The sequence below is a fragment of the Bradysia coprophila genome, unplaced genomic scaffold (genome assembly GCF_014529535.1).
Source record: "Bradysia coprophila strain Holo2 unplaced genomic scaffold, BU_Bcop_v1 contig_494, whole genome shotgun sequence".
Taxonomy (NCBI): Eukaryota; Metazoa; Arthropoda; class Insecta; order Diptera; family Sciaridae; genus Bradysia; species Bradysia coprophila.
In genome coordinates, this window is record NW_023503746.1 from 876,708 (window position 1) to 896,150 (window position 19,443).

Genomic DNA, 19,443 nt, shown 5'->3' on the forward strand with positions numbered 1-19,443 from the left:
TTATCTGTCGAGAACAGATATATCGAGATAAACGAAAACTCCCTAGAGGGATAAGCTCGAGATTATCGTTCTAGACAGATAAAAAAATATATAGGCGCGAGATTTCTACCCTAGAGTACGAATCTCGCATGGTGCGAGATTCTTATTTCCACTATACAAAAGAAGAAATTTCGCGCCAAATGGATGCGAAATTACTAGCAGCCCAGACGACATTCCACCATTGTCACTGAAATGCTTCTTGTGAAGCAGGGTATGTAAATCGTTTTCACTAAATCTAAAGTTAAAAGTTAATAAAACCGTTAGAAGTGGCGAGCGTATTGCAATTTTCAACAAAATTACTAAATCTGTTACTTCATTTGTGTAATGTGTATCCCTGTTTTTGATTCAAAATCTATTACTTCAATGAGTTTTCGTGTGTTTGACTATATAAGGAAGCATTAGTCAGATCTATTTGCATATTCTTGTCATCTTTGTCTGTAGCAGATGACTACAATGCCGAAAGATGACAGATGACTATAAGATACTGACTCTACGTGTAAATTAAGTTTTAAGTTTTAATATTGGTATACTAACAACTGCGATGTTCAATATTAAATAATGGGACACATGATCGTTAAAAAATCGGCTCTGGTGCTTGACTTGCAATGTTATAAATTTCTAAATTTCTGTTGAGCGTATGATTAGTGATACTTGAGTGGTAAGGTATGGTGGTATCCGTTTTCAGTTTTTTTTTTGCTTAATAAACCTGCCATACTTTTCGAAAAGTTAGCTAGGTTAATCGTCATGGCCTCAGGTGATACCCTAAGAATCGGAAGTCGTAGATATAATTTAATCTTTTTAAATGCCATTTTCATTCCATGGTAATCAACATTGTTTCAACGATGTCAAATCCATTGTTTGATAAAAATTACAATGGCCTAACGACTCATAAATCTGTCCAATTGTTAGATGACCTGAAATCAGCGAAATGACTACAATATGTCTCAATCAGGCTCACTCATAGCCATTGGTTAATAAACTTTCTAATCAGATGCTACCGTCTCACTTATAACGACAATCAATCACATGTAAACATGGCTATCAACCAGATGCTACAGCAGGCTTTGAGCTATCTCGTTTTTCTATATTTTCGAATATCGGTCACTTTACCGATTGATAAGAAAATGATAATTTGAGATAAAATTTGAAATAATTGGACACGGGCCAGACAAGTAATGTTCCAGTTGCTCTGTTTTATAATTATTTAGTCTGAAAATTGTTGCCGAGTGAAATATATTAAATTTCCAACCACTCGCAAACTGCTGTACCTGCGACAATAAGCAATGTGGAAATCATTAGTTATATTTGCACTTGGAGTAACAATCACAAATTCAATAAGTCCGATAAATGAATTTAGTGTAAATGCATTACCGTCGCCAGACATACGACAACAGGAGCTCACATATCGTTTACCGACGAACGTACGACCATTAAAATATTCACTCAACATTCACATCGATGTGGAAAATGAAGTTTTCAATGGGAATGTGACAATTAACCTTGAAGTCATCCAGCCAACAACATCGATACATTTGAATTACAAAGATATATCTGTTGATTGGATTAATGCCCGACTAGCATTGGATGCATCTGCAGAAACATTTCAAGTGATTAACGAAACCGATCGACCAATTGAACAAATTTACGAGCTACATTTCCAGCAAAGTTTAAATGTGGGTTCGTACACATTACAATTGCAATTTGAAGGACTTATTAGACATGACTTGACCGGATTGTACAAGAGTTCATACGCCTTTACTAATGAGAGTTTGACTGAAACTAGGTAAAGTACTCTGTTGCTTTGTTATTTAAAAAAATTGAATTGTGGTTTCCGGTGCGGCTTGAATGTGATCTAAAGAAAATGCGGCACATCCATTTACTTTTAATGCTTCATTTTGCAAAGGAAAGCCGCGAGCAGTCAATGGAAATAACATTTTCTGGTCGAGATGATCATAAATCAGGTATCTGTTCCGGAAATGGCATGTTATACCTAGCTGATATGCAATTGGTGAATACTCTCGGCTTTTCGTTTATCAATAAAACGTGAAAGTATGTGGGTGTGCTGTGTACTCTGAAGTGTGGTGATATCTTAGAATTTTTACATTTTTATTCGTCCAGTCTAACAAATCTTCCTTTCAATAAAATTTTTATGATGCATTTATTGATGGCTTAGGGGAAAATACCGATTACTATTTCACGCATCATCGTGATTCTCATTCATGAAAAATGTTTAATTAAAGCTGTTATTATCACTCAGCCAATGTGGTTAATCTTATCAGTTTCGAATTTATTTACGCCGGTTTTTATAAGCGTTGAATAATGAACTGCAATAAAATTTTTATTAAATCATTTAAAAAAAATTGTTAACGAACACAACCAGTACTCCCAATCAATATTACTCACAAAGGGAACTTAGATAACTTATGATTGCGTCAGATATTTACCGCGAATCGAAAAAAAACGTTTTTTCTTTCTTTCAGGTATTTAGCCGCAACTCACCTTGAACCAACTTATGCTCGTTCAGTATTTCCATGCTTTGATGAGCCTGCTTTGAAGGCAAAGTTCGCTGTGAACATCTATCACAATGAAAAATACCGAGCAATGTCTAATATGCCTAGAGAGGGTGAACCAGAACTGATGTAAGTTATTAATAGGGACCGTTCATAAATTACATACATAGCTAGGGGTCGGAATAAAGTGGCTTTTTCCCAACAAATGTTAGCTTGTGATTATCACAAAAGTTCACGTGATTTTTTGTAAAATTGTTAGCCTATTACAGACGGCTGTCGTTGTCGAGAGAGCCATAATAAACGACAAGCTGCGACTAGTGAGGTCTAATATAGCAAAAAGCGTGTTCAAAACAAATGTATTAACCTGTTATAGACCGCATGTGGCCAGTATTATTATCCCGTCTAATACTTCCATCGATCAAAGTATTTTTAATCGGTTGATTTCAAATCTTGTACTTCCATTTTTTAACATTACATTTTTCTATATGATGGACCATATTACCCAGAGCTTGTCATTATTTTTGTCGTCGTTATCGATAACAGATGAAATAATGAAGTAATAGATCAGATAGTAAAACTTTTAATATGCTTACCGTCTGTGACAGGTTAGTATTCTCTTGAAGGTTGCGGTCGATCACAAATCCACTTCTTCTGATCTTAGATTTTATCAGCCGATTGCAACCGCATCTTTTACTGCATTTCTTTTGAAACACTTTGCTGCAGTCGATGACGATGAAATAAATTATTCAATTCGTCTCAGCTGGTTAACTCACAACTGAAATAATTAAAGGCATACACGTGGTAGTGGTAAATCAGTTACCCGTTTAAAGACGTAAAAGAAGTTTTGTTTGTATGAGTGGACCAGCTGAAAAACAGCTGAATCTCTTATTTCAGAGTCGCCGACTGTTGACGAAAAAGTCCAGTTTTCGTGTGACGTTTTTTAATACGCGGCGAAGCCGAGATCAACAATCGAACGAAAACGTGACCTTCCATTTTTATCCCGAGATTTTTAATTATATTTTTTTGGGTTGATTTCCCAAACCAATTCTCTTGTTTTCCCCAGTAATGCATTAAGCCATAAGTCCAGGGTCGAACTAGGGAAATCTCAAAGATTGCAGTCAAGCTGTGATCCTGGTTGCATTTCAATTTTCTCTCTTCATTGAAAACTCAATTTAAATCTGATATTCAGGAATATTCATCTTCTATGAACGACATAATGTAAATGTAAGCGTAAGTGTATGGCTTATTTCGTTAGACATGGGTGGTATTTTACGTCTATAGTGAGCATCATATTTATACATTTTATTGATGTTTATGATGGGTTCTTTATATCGTTAATGTGAGTCACGACCGTCTGCAAACATGACTAACGAAAACTGTTTCCTAACCAGTTTCGCCAATAAATAGAAACAAACAATTTACTGGAATCAACGGTAGAAATCATGGCAGCAGCACGGCATGATACAAAAGAAATTCCATTTTTACATAGATCAGGAGAGCAATTCTAGAAACCCATATGCTTGCGTTGTGTAATTGACGAACGGGTCTATTTAGATGTTGATGGTTCAATTCAACAATTCAATCAAATATACCTATTTTAGTCCCGGAACAGATAACGTCTATAAAACCTCTTTCATGGAAACGCCAGTGATCATGTCCACCTATCTTTTGGCGTTTGTTGTTGCTGAAGAATATGAGTTTTATACTGAATCACCAGGGATGTTAAGTATCGCTGCATCGGTATGTAAACATGCCTTTTCCTAAACACAGAAAGTCATACAGCTATTAAAGTCTTCCGTTTCAGTCCCACGACATACATCGTGTCAAATTCGCTCAAAACTTCGGCGTAAAATCTATCGAATGGTTTGAGGATTGGCTGGATAAAGACTACCAATTGCCAAAGCTAGACATGGTTAACATTCCGGACTTTCTCTTCGGAGCAATGGAAAATTGGGGTCTAATTTTGTACAGGTAAACTATCACTAGATCTTTCGAACTAATAAAACCGATGCTAAAATGCTAACTGATTTCATAAAGAGACCCTTACCTCTTTCGCGATGAAGATGATATCCTAGGAATACCAGTTCGAAGTCAACAGTCTGGTGCATTGCTTATTACTCATGAACTGGCTCACATGTGGTTCGGTAACGAAGTCACTCCGGAGTTTTGGACTTATATCTGGCTGAGTGAAGGATTCGCCAGGTTCTTCGAGTATTATGTGTCGGACATTGTGAGTAGCTTCGGTATATTATAGACCATTCGGTTACCATTTAATCAGATTCTTTACCTAAGAAGTTTTTCCACCTGAAATGTGTTTCTAGTAGTGTGGGTGTGCCGAATGACGATTCCGACTTTTGTGTTTCAGCTTCTGCCCAGCTGGCACCTGATGGATCAGTTTTTAGTCACGAATTTTCAATCCGCACTTTCCCAAGACGATAAGATTTCGGTTAGAGCAATGACGACTGATGTGGTTGAACCGGATGTGATAAATAATATGTTTAACTACATCGTCTACGCTAAGTGTAAGAACATTTTTCATTTATGAACGAAGACGTATCCAATATCAATCAAAGTATTTTCAAACAGCTGCCTGCGTCATACGTATGTTTCAGCATGTAACGGGAATCGATGTATTCCAAACAGCTCTGAGAAGCTACCTGGCTGATCGTTCTTTTAGCACAGCCAACCCCGATTATCTTTTCAATCATTTCCAAAATGCAATTGGTAACGCTGGACTATCTCTTCCTAACACCATCAAGAACTTGTTCGAAACGTGGTCCAATCATCCAGGATATCAGCTTGTTAAAGTAACTAGAAACACAGAAAGCCAGACCGTACTTTTCGAGCAATCTCGATTCTTCGTTAATCCGTCTGAAGCACAAGGTCAATCTTACCCTGAACGATGGATTCCAATCAACTTCGCTACATCTAATAACCGAAATTTCGATCGAACAACACCAGACCTATGGCTTAGTCCTGGTGCAACGGCACAATCACGAACATTTGATGGACTGGATAATAACGATTGGATAGTCGTGAACAAGCAAAACACTGGTTACTATCGCGTGCAGTACGATCAACATAATTATGATTTGCTTCTAGCTGAAGTGAACAGCGATGGTTGGAAGAACATCCACGTTTCGAATCGGGCTCAGTTGCTCGATGACGCAATCAATTTGGCTAAGGCTCGTCACATAGACATAAGTATTGCATTTGGATTCTTAAATTCGCTACGACGTGAAATCGATCTTCCTGAGGCTTATGCGCCATGGGCAACAGCTCACAATGCTATCACATATCTGAATGGATATTTGAAAGGGCACAAGGATTACAATCTCTTCCAAGCTTTTGTAGCTAGCATCAGCAGTGAAGCCTATTCAAACGTTCAAGTGAACACAGTAGAAACTCGTCATTTGCATCGCATACATCGGCTGAGTGCGGCCAGATGGGCATGCTTGATGGGAGTGCAAGAATGTGTAAATGATGTTGAAGAAATTGTGGATGGAATGGTAAGAGTTAGGGTGTTGCAGAGACTCATCGTGTGAAAATAATAAAATTTTATTTCGTTTAAAGCTCGACGGTTCGTTCGAAATAATCGACGAAATCAAAGACTTTGTATATTGCACTGCAGTGAGATATTCTGATCGACTGACTACAGCATTGGGCACGCATCTGCTGACCTTATTCATTTCGACCAATAAAAGGGATGATCAGGAAATTAATCGCATAGTTTCAGGTCTGGCATGCTCTAACGATGCTGGAATCATTGAGGGGTGAGTCTAAAAGTAAAATTTTGAAATCGATTTTCCTAACATCACTCCATTGTGCAGCTATCTTCAGTTGATAATAACTTCAAATCCACTGGTACCGGTTACTGCACAAGATCGTCAAATTGTCTTTAGAGCAATAGCGGGTGCAAGTGGTTTAGGACTAGATTCGGCCTTACATTTTCTGACGAACAATTTCTTGGCAGTGCGAAACAGGTTTGAAGGGAACACATTTCTCGCAAAACTTTTACAAACATTCCGTCTTGTCCTATAGCTTAGGAGCTGATAGTTTAGAGAGTATTTTCAATTATCTCGGTCCATTGATGACTTCGGAAGACCATGTCAACCATGTAAATGATATTATTGAAAATTTTGCAACTTTCCTGACCTCCGCCCAAAGGAACGCTGCCGTTGCAGCAGTGAATCGTGCTAGAGAAAATATCGAATGGCTGGCATATCACGGTGACAGCATTTCTCAATGGTTAACAGCTAGCGATGTTGGTGGAAGTGCTAAAAGCATTGTGGTCGATTCAATTCTTGTGCTCTTTGCTGTAGCATCTTCGCTGAGATTACTACTTGCGTAAAGGGCGTTACGTAATCAAAGACTTAATTTTGTTTTGTTTTTCTGTTTACAAACTTAATTAAATTATTAAATTTGCTGTTTGAAGAAGTATTTTGATATAATGAACTCACGGATCTACCATCTGACGCGGAAACTGACTTTCAATAGAACCAGAACGATTCCATCGAAAATTTGATCACAAGACCGAACAATACAATTAGTGCAGTAGCCATGGAAGTGCCCGTGTCCATGAAAGGAATATTTTTCAGATTTCCCTGTAAGTAGCCTTAGATGCTTAAAGATTCAAGAATGAAACTACTAATATCAGGTCGTAATAGACTAAGCCTCGGACTAAGTTCTCAGGACGTGCAAAAATAATTTTCCCATAACATGCTCACATTACTTCATCTTCTTTTGCCTTTAATAAACATTGTGATCCACCCTGTATTGTCCAAATGTTTGTAGCCATATTTCTAATTGTTAGATGTTCGATAACTTATCGAATGAGTGAATATTAACTTGGAATTTTGCTTACTTCTAAATGTCAATCAATATATGTATCAAAATAGATTCCGAACTTGACATTTTTCTAATATTATCCTCGTGAAATCTTCTTACTTAAATACCCTGAACACCCTGTTAAACTTAATCAATCAACATTTCTGCTACAAATATGACTACAAATTGCTATCAATATTTCTCTGCAGACGCGACATAACCATTGTTTTGGACCACCCTGTAACCTTCAGGTGACTTTAGATATTCGAAAATTGGTATATGTGTAGAGAATTTTCCGGGAAACAATATTGTAGAATATTAACTAAACATAAAATCATTGTTTCCATCTGAAATATGATAAAAACAGAGGGACAGCCTACCGAAATCGGGCGTGTTTTCTAGTGGAACTTTTTATAGGTACCTAGAAAGGACTTCGACCCTAGAAGCCAAAACCACTCTCAAAAAAATTCTTCGAAGCTTGTGTGGCTGGTGAAAGGTGATCAAAAACCGAAAACTTGCACTTTTCTTACCAAAATTTATCCAGTTACACGAGCCGTACATGGTCGTGTGGGGTGTCATTAGAAAGGTAATCACATGTACTATTGAGCCAAATAGACTCTTTGGTTTTAAAATCAATCCACACTGAAATATGTGCAGTTGAAGTTTTCAACAGAAAACTTGCACTTTTCTTACCAATATTTCTCCAGTTACACGAGCCGTACATGGTGGTGTGGGGTATCATTTGAAAGGTAATTTTATGTGCTTTTGGGCTAAATAGGGTCTTATGGGGTTTGGATGCATCTACGATGAAATATGAGAAGTTGAAATGCTGAGCAGTGAGAATAAACCTATTTATTGATAGATTCGGATTTTAAAGCGCTTTTCTTGGGACAGAAATGCCTTTTTCACCATTTTCATCAAAGACTTTTTGCAGATTAGATGCCATTTTGGTATCAACATTGAAAACATCGCGTAGTACACGACAAATATTCCATCATGTTCAGCAATTCACGCCGTAAGTGAAAAACATACCGCACAGCAGATCATTTTAAAGCTTAATTTTTTACATGTATTATTTGACGTCAGCGCTATTTGGTCCAACGCTCAGTTGTGAATATTTACATTTTTAACGCACTTATGACATGAATTGTTTGGAGCGGTGAACATCAGCGATATTGATATACTTAGTCTGAATTCACAGTTCTTCGTTTTCACTCCGTGCACATGACAAATGACATTTGAAACAATTTAGCACATGATGAACATATTGTTTGAAAGGTCAACTGTTATGTACACGGAGGCAAAACGGAATTAAAACTGAGAACTGTGAGTCCACCTTAACTAGAGAGGGTTTGTTGTATTTCCATTGTGCGTAAAGTTCAAATCAGTATTAAAATTGCGGGGCTTTATGCTGGAAAGACGCGACGCATCGAAAGAGGGTTTCGATCAAATTTCACTCTATTATAGTTTCGTCTCGAGTCTCGTTAGGATAGAAAGAACAAAGCAAATTTTGGTCGTAAAACGTTTTCGATGCCCCGTGTGTTTCAAGCATTAGTGAACTGATATTGCAGCTAAAGTTTGGTTCCTGTTCAAACTGTTGAGAGTCATAGCACCGAAAAAATCGAAAGATTTTAAGGTTCTTACCAACAAATCAAAATACTTTGCTTATTTTTGCCCTTGAATTTTAATACAGTTACAGGCAGTGATGAATTTGCTTCAGTTGCTTGTCAGCTGATTCACACAAAAAAATCAAAACTGTTTTATACGTCTTTACACGGTTTTACCACTACCACGCGCGTGCATGGAAATAGTTTTGATTGTATGTGTGAATCAGCTGAAAAACAGCTGAATCTGGAAACACAATTTTCTATTTACCGGAAATTTATTATCATTCCTTAACCTACATAGTGCGTGGGATGAAATTCGAGTAGTCTTAACATAGAACAAAGAAGAGTCTAAAACTTTTAGGAGAATATAGTGCGTTCCACAACTTTTCATGGCAAACATCATGGAACAAAGAAAAATCTTAAAGACTTAAACTGACAGACTTACAGACGACAAGCATATGAACAGTATTATTATCAAATCTATTACTTCCATCGATCAAAGTATTTTTAATCTGTTGATTTCTAATCTTGTACTTCAATTTTTTTAACATGTATTTTACCATAAAAAGGACCATATCACCCAGAGCTTGTCATTATTTTTGTCGTTGTTATCGATAACAGATTAATAGCCGTAAGTGGCAGGTATCCACGAACGTTCCACGTTCTATAGTGGACCTTACTGGCTCAGCATAAACCCGTTTATTGAAGAAAAAAGATTCGGAGTTACATGTTAAGGTTTCGACCAAAAAAATGAACACATCAAAGACATTTTAGGTCATTGAAAGAAGTACTTGACATGAATCTTAATAGGGGAATTTTAGAGAAGAACTCTTGCACTTAAGTAGGAATTGAAATTTCTACAAGACAATATCATATGCATTTTTGTGGCAATCGGTCGCTCCCACTTTTCCTAATCTAACAGGTAGTACGCACTTAAGTGTTTCAGAATTATACGTGTAACGCCATCAATCCTATTTTTAACATTTGTTAAGAGTAATCTCAAAATTACTGTTGAAGATATCAGCCACTTTCGTATAAATATAACAATTCACTGATACGCATATAGATTACGAACATCGTTTAAGAGAGGGGCTGCAAAGAAGCGTACAATGTCCAAGAAGGTATAGAAAAAAACAATTTATTTAGGAGAAAAACTTTTAGAAAATTTCTTTCGTAGAACAGAATCTTGGTACAGCACGAGGTCGTTATGTTAACTTTTTACAAACAGCATTTGTCTCAATAAATCTTTTACTTATTTTAATGAAACTTCCAAAATAAATTTGAAAACCAATTGCGTCTGTTCCCTTCAATTCTTCTTAGCATAAAACTTTGAATTTACCAAACCCTACAGCTGATGCTGATCGTCAGCAGAATTGCAAAAATCCCCAATTTTAATCAGTAGCAGACACACACTGATTAGATAGTTCAAAATGTGGCTCAAATATCGGAATTAGGTAACTTTGGTGCCAGTCTGTGAAGGTGCTTAGAAGAAACAAGTATGCTGCCGCTGCGGTCTCTCATTTTATTGGGAATAATCTCCTTATCCCTTGTAAGTCTTGGGAGTTGTCAAGATGAATATACGATTATTCCGAGGGTAGAAGATTTGCCACCACTCGAAGATGTGTTCACTACATTTCGATTGCCCAATGCTACACAACCTAACTCGTACGATGTGACGCTTCGAACAGGGATTCATGAGGGAGATTTTGCATTTACTGGAAACGTGCAAGTCAACATAAGCATTGTCGATCCAACCAATACGATAACGCTACATCACCGATATTTAAACGTTCAAAATGTTAGATTATGGTCGGGAACTGGCAATACCAGTGTTCCAGTACTTTCTCATAGTTACAACACAACCTTTGAGTTTTTTACTGTTGCTGTGCAAGAAACACTGGCGCCTGGCGAAACTTATATCCTAGATGTTGACTATAATGGAACACTTCGGGCAGATCAAGCAGGTTTCTATAGATCTTCTTATCTGGCTGACGATGGAACGAGAAGGTTTTACCTACTTTACCAACCCGACTTTTCTATAAATTAAAAAAAAAATCTTCATACAGATGGCTAGCAACAACCCAATTCGAGTCAACTGATGCTCGACATGCATTTTTATGTTACGACGAGCCGAACAAAAAGGCAACTTTTATCATCAGAATCACACATGACCCGTCCTACTCAGCTATTTCAAATATGCCCGAAGCTTCGGTAACGGAAAAGTAAGCGGTTTTTTCACGCAACAATGGCTTTAGGTCACTCATGAGTATTTTTTGGTCAGTGATGACGGAACAGTAACTACGGAATTCGAGGAAACACCTTTGATGAGTACGTATTTGGTGGCATTTATCGTATCGGACTTTGATCATCTGGCTGGTGGACCCCGAGACGTTCCTCAACGTACATTTGCTCGACCCAATGCTGTCAATAATTCCGCGCTCATGCTAAGCGCCGGCGAACGAATTATGGATGCGTTGGAGGGCTATTTGGGCGTGAATTACTCGTTACCCAAGATGGACCAAGCTGGAATCCCAGATTTCGCTGCTGGTGCTATGGAAAATTGGGGACTCGTTACCTATCGGTAATAATAGGGTTACATTGCATGCTATGAAAGTAATTCATTACAAGAGGTAACAATTTTGAGATTTTGAGAAAACTAGAAAGTGTGTTTTTGAGCAAGCTTCGGTGACTGTCTTTTCGGCAAGTGTAGAGTTTGTATATTCGAGCCGAAGGCGAAGTATACAAGAGTTTTCGACTATAACATAATTGTTTCCGAAGTAATGAAGAACGTAGAAACATCAAATGCATTCTGGTTTACTACCTGCCCCATGTGAAAATTGATTTCTACACAAGTAATGGATCATTTTCGCTGTGTGCAAATGGCTATGTAATGGTCCACTTTTGCATGGGACAGGTAGTAAAATAATATTTCGATTCTTACGCATACGTTTTTCGTTCAGAGAGACCAGTTTCTTCTACTTTGAAAATGTAACCACTTACACGACCGTATTGGGTTCAGTTAAAGTGGTTGCTCACGAATACGTACATCAATGGTTCGGAAATCTTGTCAGCCCGGCGTGGTGGTAATTACCGACGCTTGTCCATAGTTTTATGATTTAAAAATTTTAGATTTTCTCAACCGCTTGTTAGGACATATTTGTGGTTGAATGAAGGCTTCGCTCGGTTCGTTGAACACATTGGCGTAAATTTGGTGTACCCTGACTGGCAAATGATTGACTATTTCTTGGTCCGGACAATGCAAAATGTAATGCAATCGGACGCTTCAGCAACTTCACGTCCGATGTCACTTTATGTGGAACATCCCAACGACATTGAACGACAATTCAGTAATATTGCATACGATAAAGGTAAAACAAGCGGAAATGTTGCCTTCATGATGTTAATGCGAAATGTCTTCAACAGCTGGAAGTGTTATACGTATGTTCATGAACGTTTTAACGGAATCTACATTCATAAAAGGATTGAATTTGTATCTCAACGAAATGTAAGTTTCGTGTTGTAAGATGTGCGATATTTTTCCGCTTTAAGCTCACATGATGGTACGTTGTTGTAGGTCCTTTTCAAATGCTGTCGAGAACGATCTCTTTTCCGCACTAAATACTGCCGGTAGTTCTCTTTCTCTTGAGTCTCTGATTTAATCCGGTAAAAACGTTTGTCTCCTTAATTCTAGCCCGCGAAGATTCTAGCATCCCAGCGGATATTGACATTGCTACCACAATGGGATCGTGGTCACAACAAGCTGGCTTCCCCGTCGTGACAGTCACTCGAAATTACACTCAGGGATCGACCCAAAATGTTACTCTCTCACAAGAACGCTACTTTACCGTCCAGCCCACTACACCCGACAACACAACGTGGTGGATTCCCATCAATTATGCCACCGCACAGAATCCCAATTTCAATGACACAAGGGCTGATGAATGGTTCCCCCAAAATCACCAACTGGGAAACTTTACCATTCAAATACCATCGTTGAATGCAAGTGATTGGTTGATTGTTAACAAACAAGAGACGGGTTACTACAGAGTGCTGTATGACGAACGAAATTATGAATTAATATCGGAAGCATTGGCCAGCAATATCGATGCTTTTCATAATTTGAACCGAGCTCAACTGATTGACGACACTTACAATTTCGTTCGCACCAATCGATTGACTTACGATACATTCTTCCATATCACAAGATTTTTGGAATTCGAACATGAGTACGCTGCCTGGTATCCAGCCATTACCGCATTCACAACCATCGATCGATACTTCTCGGGCCACGATAGTTATCCAATATTTAGGGTATGCATAGACGACGCAAAACCGATTTTTTTTTTAACTTTCTTTGATTTCGGCAGAATTATGTCCGTACTTTGATTGAACACCTCTATGTGTGGGTCGGTGCACGTGATCAAGGTGATGAGCCACATTTGAGAAAGTACGCCCGAACGATAGCCATTAACTGGGCATGCAACATGGGATCATCTCATTGTCGCGGTGATGCCGCCCAGGAACTTCGAAATATAATCGCCAGTGGCGAAGATTTCCATCAAAACGTACGGGATGCTCTCTACTGCGCGTCCTTACGCAGTGGTGGTCAATTCGATTTTAATTTCTTGTGGAACCGAACCATTTATACGGAAGACGTAACCACTCGAAATATTTTGATCAATGCTCTGGGATGCACCACCAGCAGACCACTGTTAACCGAATACGTCAGATCATCGTTGAATTCAACCAATACTGGAGCTATTCCATATCGGGCTGGTGAACAGTACAGAGTTTTCACTGCTGTGTTTCAGAATGGAATGACTGGGTTAGAAATCGCCGTCGATTTCTTACTTGAAAACCTTCAAGAAGCATACACTACGTACGGTTCTAACAATTTCGGAAATACTCTTACTGGACTAGCCCAGCGTATTGGCAACGAACAGTTAATTGAACAGGTGAGAGACTGAAAATGATGTGGAAAAATTACAATTTACTCAACAACTTGCAATTTCAGTTTGAATTGTTATTGACTGCGGCACAAGAGGCGAACCTAGCATCTGCGACAATAATAAACAGAGCGCGAGAGTATGTGGAAGAAAACTTAAGCTGGCTAGCTGAACATGGAGATGTAATTTCCGATTGGTTGGATGAAAACTACTGATTTCATGAAACGTTGTACGTCTCAATGTAAATAAATCTAAAATTAATTTTGTTTGGCAGAGCAGATCACTGTTGTATTTAATAAAGACGAAGTAACGATGTAAGTGGTATACTTCTAGGATGCATGTTCAGAGCATTTGTTGTATATCCAGGGCCTACTTTCGATAATTTAAATTATCGAAATTATCGAAAAATTGTCTAAATTCTCCAAAAATTATCGAAATTCTTAAATTTACTTTTGGAGAATTTTGATAATTTTTCGATAATTTCGAGAATCTTTCGATAATTTCGATAATTTAAATTATCGAAAATAGGCCCTGTGTATATTACCACTCAAGTTTGTTTCCTTATTTTTCATGAGTTGAGAGCAAATCGCTACGACTTTGGCCCTTATATTGCAAATTCGTATTATCAAGTGCGTACATAAACCTAATGCATGTAGGACGACTCGCATGCTGTACAATGTACGCTTCCTTCTGCCCCTCGAAAACCTTGCATCTATTATAAACTTTTGGTTCGAAAGCTAATGCACTAAGAACCATTGAAAGCAGGGACTATTTTGGGGAAAATTATTGGAAAAATAAGGAAAATAGAGAAAATAGGGAAAATCGGGAAAATCGGGAAAATTAAGGAAAACAGGGAAAAAAATAGGGAAAATTGGGAAAAGATTGATGAAAATTTTCACTGTTTTCCTTATTTTTCCTATTTTCCCAATTTTTCTGTTTTTCTTAATTTTTCCTATTTTCCATATTTTCCCAATTTTCTTTAATTTTCAAAATTTTCTTTTTTTTCCAAATTAGTTTTAAACGTTTTAAAATGTCAGTACCATCATTATAAATCAAAACTCTTGAAGCGACAATAAATTAATGAATTTTGCTAGTAATTTTTGTGGAAGTGTTTTTGTTACTCAAATCATAATTTCTTGTCAATACCGAAAATCCCGGTATCAATCCCGGGATTCAGATTTAAAATTCCGAATCCCGGTATTGCAAAAACAGTCCGGGATTGCATTCCCTACAGCTATGTCTCACAAAATATTTTTTTAATGTAAAATTCACTGTTCCGAATTTAAAAAATGCTTATTTGATACACTATTCTATTTTAGGTGAGAAGGCAATATTTGGAAAAAAAATTAAGGAAAATAGGGAAAATTGAGAAAAATACGAAAAATTAGGAAAATTAAGAAAAATAGGAAAAATTGGGAAAAATATAAAAATAGGGAAAATTTTCCTTAAAATAGTCCCTGATTGAAAGTGTAAAACAGGTATGGACAAAAAAATTTGATTTTCGTACTTAAACGCACTCATTTTCATATTATTTTGACATAAAATGTGAGTGAGTTTAAGACGAATTCGACGATCGACCATACTTGTTCTAGATGATGCAAATGAACCTTCTTTATTTTATAATTTGAGCAACTGTAGATAACGCACAAAACAAATTAGTGAACTGAATTCCTGCAGAAGTCAAGTCAAGCAACAATTTTAACTAATAACTTCGTACCATCAACGCACTTCAAGCATGCAAATATCATGCAAATTTTGGTACTGTAAATAATCTGGAAACACTTTTCGAAGCACTTTTGCTTGACGTGTATTGGTACTATAGATTGATCGTCTTCAAGTACGTTCGCTATCCACGTTTAAAAAAAAGAAGATTCAAAGAAACTATAGTGAGGTTCCGGTAGAAGAATCGTTTCTTGAAGATGATCAGATCATAATAGATTGTGAAAATTGTTATCGTCATTTGCTAAGAAATTTAAATTTTCATGAAAATATGGTTAGTGTAAAGTGACAGAAGTGACCGACTTACTGGCAGTGTCAATCATCGAAAGTCCTGTGAATTAGTGCTAAAATCCACAATCTATTGAAAGAACATTACCTGGAGATGGAGACCGGCATTACATATCCGATGTTTAGTTTTCTATCTTTTTACATCGAAGGTCGAAAATTCTAATAATATGAATGGTTACATTACTTACCAATGATACTTCTTGTTGTGAAATTTACCAATCCGAGGCGAAGCCGAAAACTTGAGATAAAGTTTGTCAGCGAAGTTAAGTTCATTTTACTCACGTCACGTCACGTTTTTGAGTATAGTGTTTTACATAAAAAGATGAAAAGTAGAGTTGTCACATATTTTGATGATCCGAGGAGAAGCCGAGGTCGAGGTCATAAACATACGAAACGAGACTTTCCAATTTATCCCCTGGTTATGTAAAGGATTTACGTTTCATCTCTAGGGTTGAAATAAGCCACATTCGACCCTACCGAAAACAACACTTATTAACACAACAAAGTTGAAAAGTATAGTTTTCGTGTAAATTTTGTTGATTCGATTCAAAGCCGAGGTCAATAAACACACTGAGACTTTTCAACTTTGATCCAGAGTGATGTAATTGATAGTGTGATTCCCCGAAAAAATTATTCACCTAGAATATATAAACAAACATTATACATTATATTATGTGTAAAACGTAAGTCATACGCGCTCTATAATAATCTAATTCTAGCTCTAATTTTGTACGTTTATCTAAAACTTTGTAGCCCTGATGATGGCTGGTAGCTCGGCCGAAAGCTCGGTACATTAAACACGATAAACAAACCAATTGGAGTTTAATTCATTGCCCTCACCAAGCAACACAACGTTGCAACAATTATACTTCTGTAATGTCGGCAAGCCTCGACCGCTTTTTCATACGTGTATAATATTTATTATCACATACGCGCGGTGTTTGGATGTCAAAATTACTTACCTAGAAGTTTAATTCAAAAATTACACTTCAGGTCTGTGTTGTTGTCTCGTTTTCGCTTATGTGATAAAATAGAGTACACACTTGTCACTATCAGTGCCACTTTCGACCCTAGGGAAAACAAAAGCATGTAAAACCAATTTTAATCGAAAAGGCTATTCGCACACAGTGCGATTAGTCTTTATTACTAAAACAAGACTAATCGCACTTTGTGCGAATAAAGACTAATGGCACTTTGTGCAGATAGTCTTTATTTGACTATTCGCACAAAGTGCGGAGGTCTTTCTAACGTAGCGTCATGTTCATAAAGGAAGCGTCGAAATGTATTTTTCGGTTCACATTTTCATCGAATCGTTCACTTAAAATTCAAATTTTAGGCACACTTACGACGTGAATTGACTTAAAACATGAAAATGTAATTAATGTTTCGTATTACGTATTGACATATTGTAAAAGGTAGCATCGTCCTCTACTACAAACAGTTTTACAAAGTGCTTGTACAGTATAGTGATTGCTTCCTTTTACAAAGTGTTTGTAGAGGAAAGTGCTGTTACTTCCTTTTACAAAGTGTTTGCAGAGTAGAGTGTTGCTTCCTTTTACATTAAGTGTTTGTAGAGGAGAGTGAGGCTTCCTTTTAGAAAGTGTTTGTAGAAGATAGTGTTGCTTCCTTTTACAAAGTGTTTGTAGAGTTGAGTGCAACTTCCTCTAACAAAGTGTTTGTAGATGAGAATGTTGCTTCATTTTACAAAGTATTTGAAGAAGATGGTGTTGAAAATGTTTGTAGATGAGGGTAGCTCTTTTGAATTGTTTAGTGCAAACTAGAGTTACGCAGGTCATGTAAACAGAACTTTTTAGCCCCGTACGAAGTACGAAGGGGCTTATAGGATTACGATGCCGTGTGTAATTGATGGAATTCGAAGCAGACGGTAAGGGCAAAGTGTTTGCCTATGTTCATAGATGACGAATCCGCAATAAAAATTTGGGCCGTCTGTCCGTCTGTCCGTCACGTCGATATTTTGAGTAAATCAAATCCGATTTCAAAAAAAAAAATCCTTGAAACATAGTCAAAATAGTGAGGCTAAGTTCGAAGATGGGCATATTCGGGTCGGCCCTTCGTGAGTTAGGGCCACCTAAGTGATTTAAGGTCTTTTGGTGATATTTATGGCAAAATAAACGATGGAAATGTAAATGACACGGCAAATGATAGGTATTGTCAATACCAATACAGGAAAAAAAAGTTTTTTTAAAATCGGGTGAGTGGACCGTGAGTTAGGGCCTTAGAAGTGAAAAGCTACTAGGGCCCTATGTGTATTTTACATAGAACTCAAGTAAATTTAATCCGTTTTTCGTAATATTTGTTTCATTTGGAAGGTAATCGAACGCCGAATAGAAAGTTGTTGAAAAAAAATTAAATTTGGGTCCTTGGACTAAGGCCACTACTAGGGCCCTATGTGTATTTTACATTGAACTCGAGTAAATTTCATTCGTTTTTCGTAATTTTTGTGTCATTTGGAAGGTAATCAAAGGCCGAATAGAATGTTGTTGGAAAAAAAATTAAATTTGGGTTCTCGGACTAAGGCCGCTACTAGGGCCCTATGTGTATTTTACATATAACTCGAGCAAATTTCATCCGTTTTTCTTAATTTTTGTTTCATTTGGAAGGTAATCAAAGGCCGAATAGAATGTTGTTGAAAAAAAATTAAATTTGGGTCCTCGGACTAAGGCCGCTACTAGGGCCCTATGTGTATTTTACATATAACTCGAGCAAATTTCATCCGTTTTTCGTATTTTTTGTTTCATTTGGAAGATAATCAAAGGCCGAATAGTTGAAAAAAAAAATTAAATTTGGATCCTCGGACTGAGGCCGATACTAGGCCCTATATGTATTTATACTCAATAAATTAAAATTTTAGGGCTATTTGAAATTTTTGTTTTATTTGAAAGGAACGTCGTACGGGGCTTCGTAATTGCGCTATGCGCAATTTCTAAGATGTACACATTACATAATAATTTTACTTTATCTCCTGCAAGCTGATATTTCATACATTACGCGTTTCTGCATATAAACACAAACACATACATAACCACAGCCTATACGATTGGATAATTCACACATAACCCACCTAGGGTAAATTTACTTTCCATCTACATATTTGAAAAAAAAAATCGCCGAACGGCGGAAGCGAACACGGGACCAGCAGCATATCAACCAAACATGCTGACCACTACGCCAACAAATCACATAACGCGATGCAATTGGTGTCGGTAGTGGTTCGTTAGTCACTTCTACATCGATCAAATAATCAGAGTAGTCGGAATGATGTGATTTGAACTTGAGGTGGATAGTATATGTGTGTGAGTAAGTAAATAAAGGATTCTCTGTATGATGTTTTTTTTTGTTGTGAATGCGTTTTAAAACAACATGCTTAATTAATTAATTTTAAATCCAAATTTTTGTGGTTATTTCGCTAATGTATGAAATATCAGCTTGCAGGAGATAAAACATTGTTCTACCTTGGTGTATATTTCTCGAATCACTTCTTTGGTA

At 37.1% G+C, this 19,443-nt stretch overlaps 1 protein-coding gene across 1 annotated transcript; it reads left to right on the top strand.

Moving 5' to 3' along the window:
• Positions 1-1,226: 1,226 nt before the first annotated feature.
• Positions 1,227-14,202, top strand: LOC119082856. Its single transcript, XM_037192520.1, has 20 exons — positions 1,227-1,822; positions 2,520-2,678; positions 4,151-4,289; positions 4,354-4,520; positions 4,587-4,779; positions 4,915-5,071; positions 5,136-6,058; positions 6,123-6,322; positions 6,380-6,532; positions 6,591-6,897; positions 10,461-10,990; positions 11,050-11,205; positions 11,265-11,564; positions 11,944-12,066; positions 12,134-12,351; positions 12,407-12,488; positions 12,558-12,610; positions 12,675-13,294; positions 13,351-13,938; positions 13,998-14,202. The coding sequence occupies exons 1-20, from the start codon at positions 1,323-1,325 to the stop codon at positions 14,142-14,144; spliced, it is 5,715 nt and encodes a 1,904-aa protein (XP_037048415.1). The 5' UTR covers positions 1,227-1,322; the 3' UTR covers positions 14,145-14,202.
• Positions 14,203-19,443: the final 5,241 nt, after the last annotated feature.

Excerpts from the sequence above, each read along its gene's own strand:
- LOC119082856 (XM_037192520.1), top strand. The coding sequence starts at position 1,323 with ATGTGGAAATCATTAGTTATATTTGCACTTGGAGTAACAATCACAAAT. Across the intron at positions 5,072-5,135 it reads CTACATCGTCTACGCTAAGT|CTGCCTGCGTCATACGTATG; the intron begins GTAAGAACATTT and ends ATTTTCAAACAG. Across the intron at positions 6,323-6,379 it reads GATGCTGGAATCATTGAGGG|CTATCTTCAGTTGATAATAA; the intron begins GTGAGTCTAAAA and ends TCCATTGTGCAG.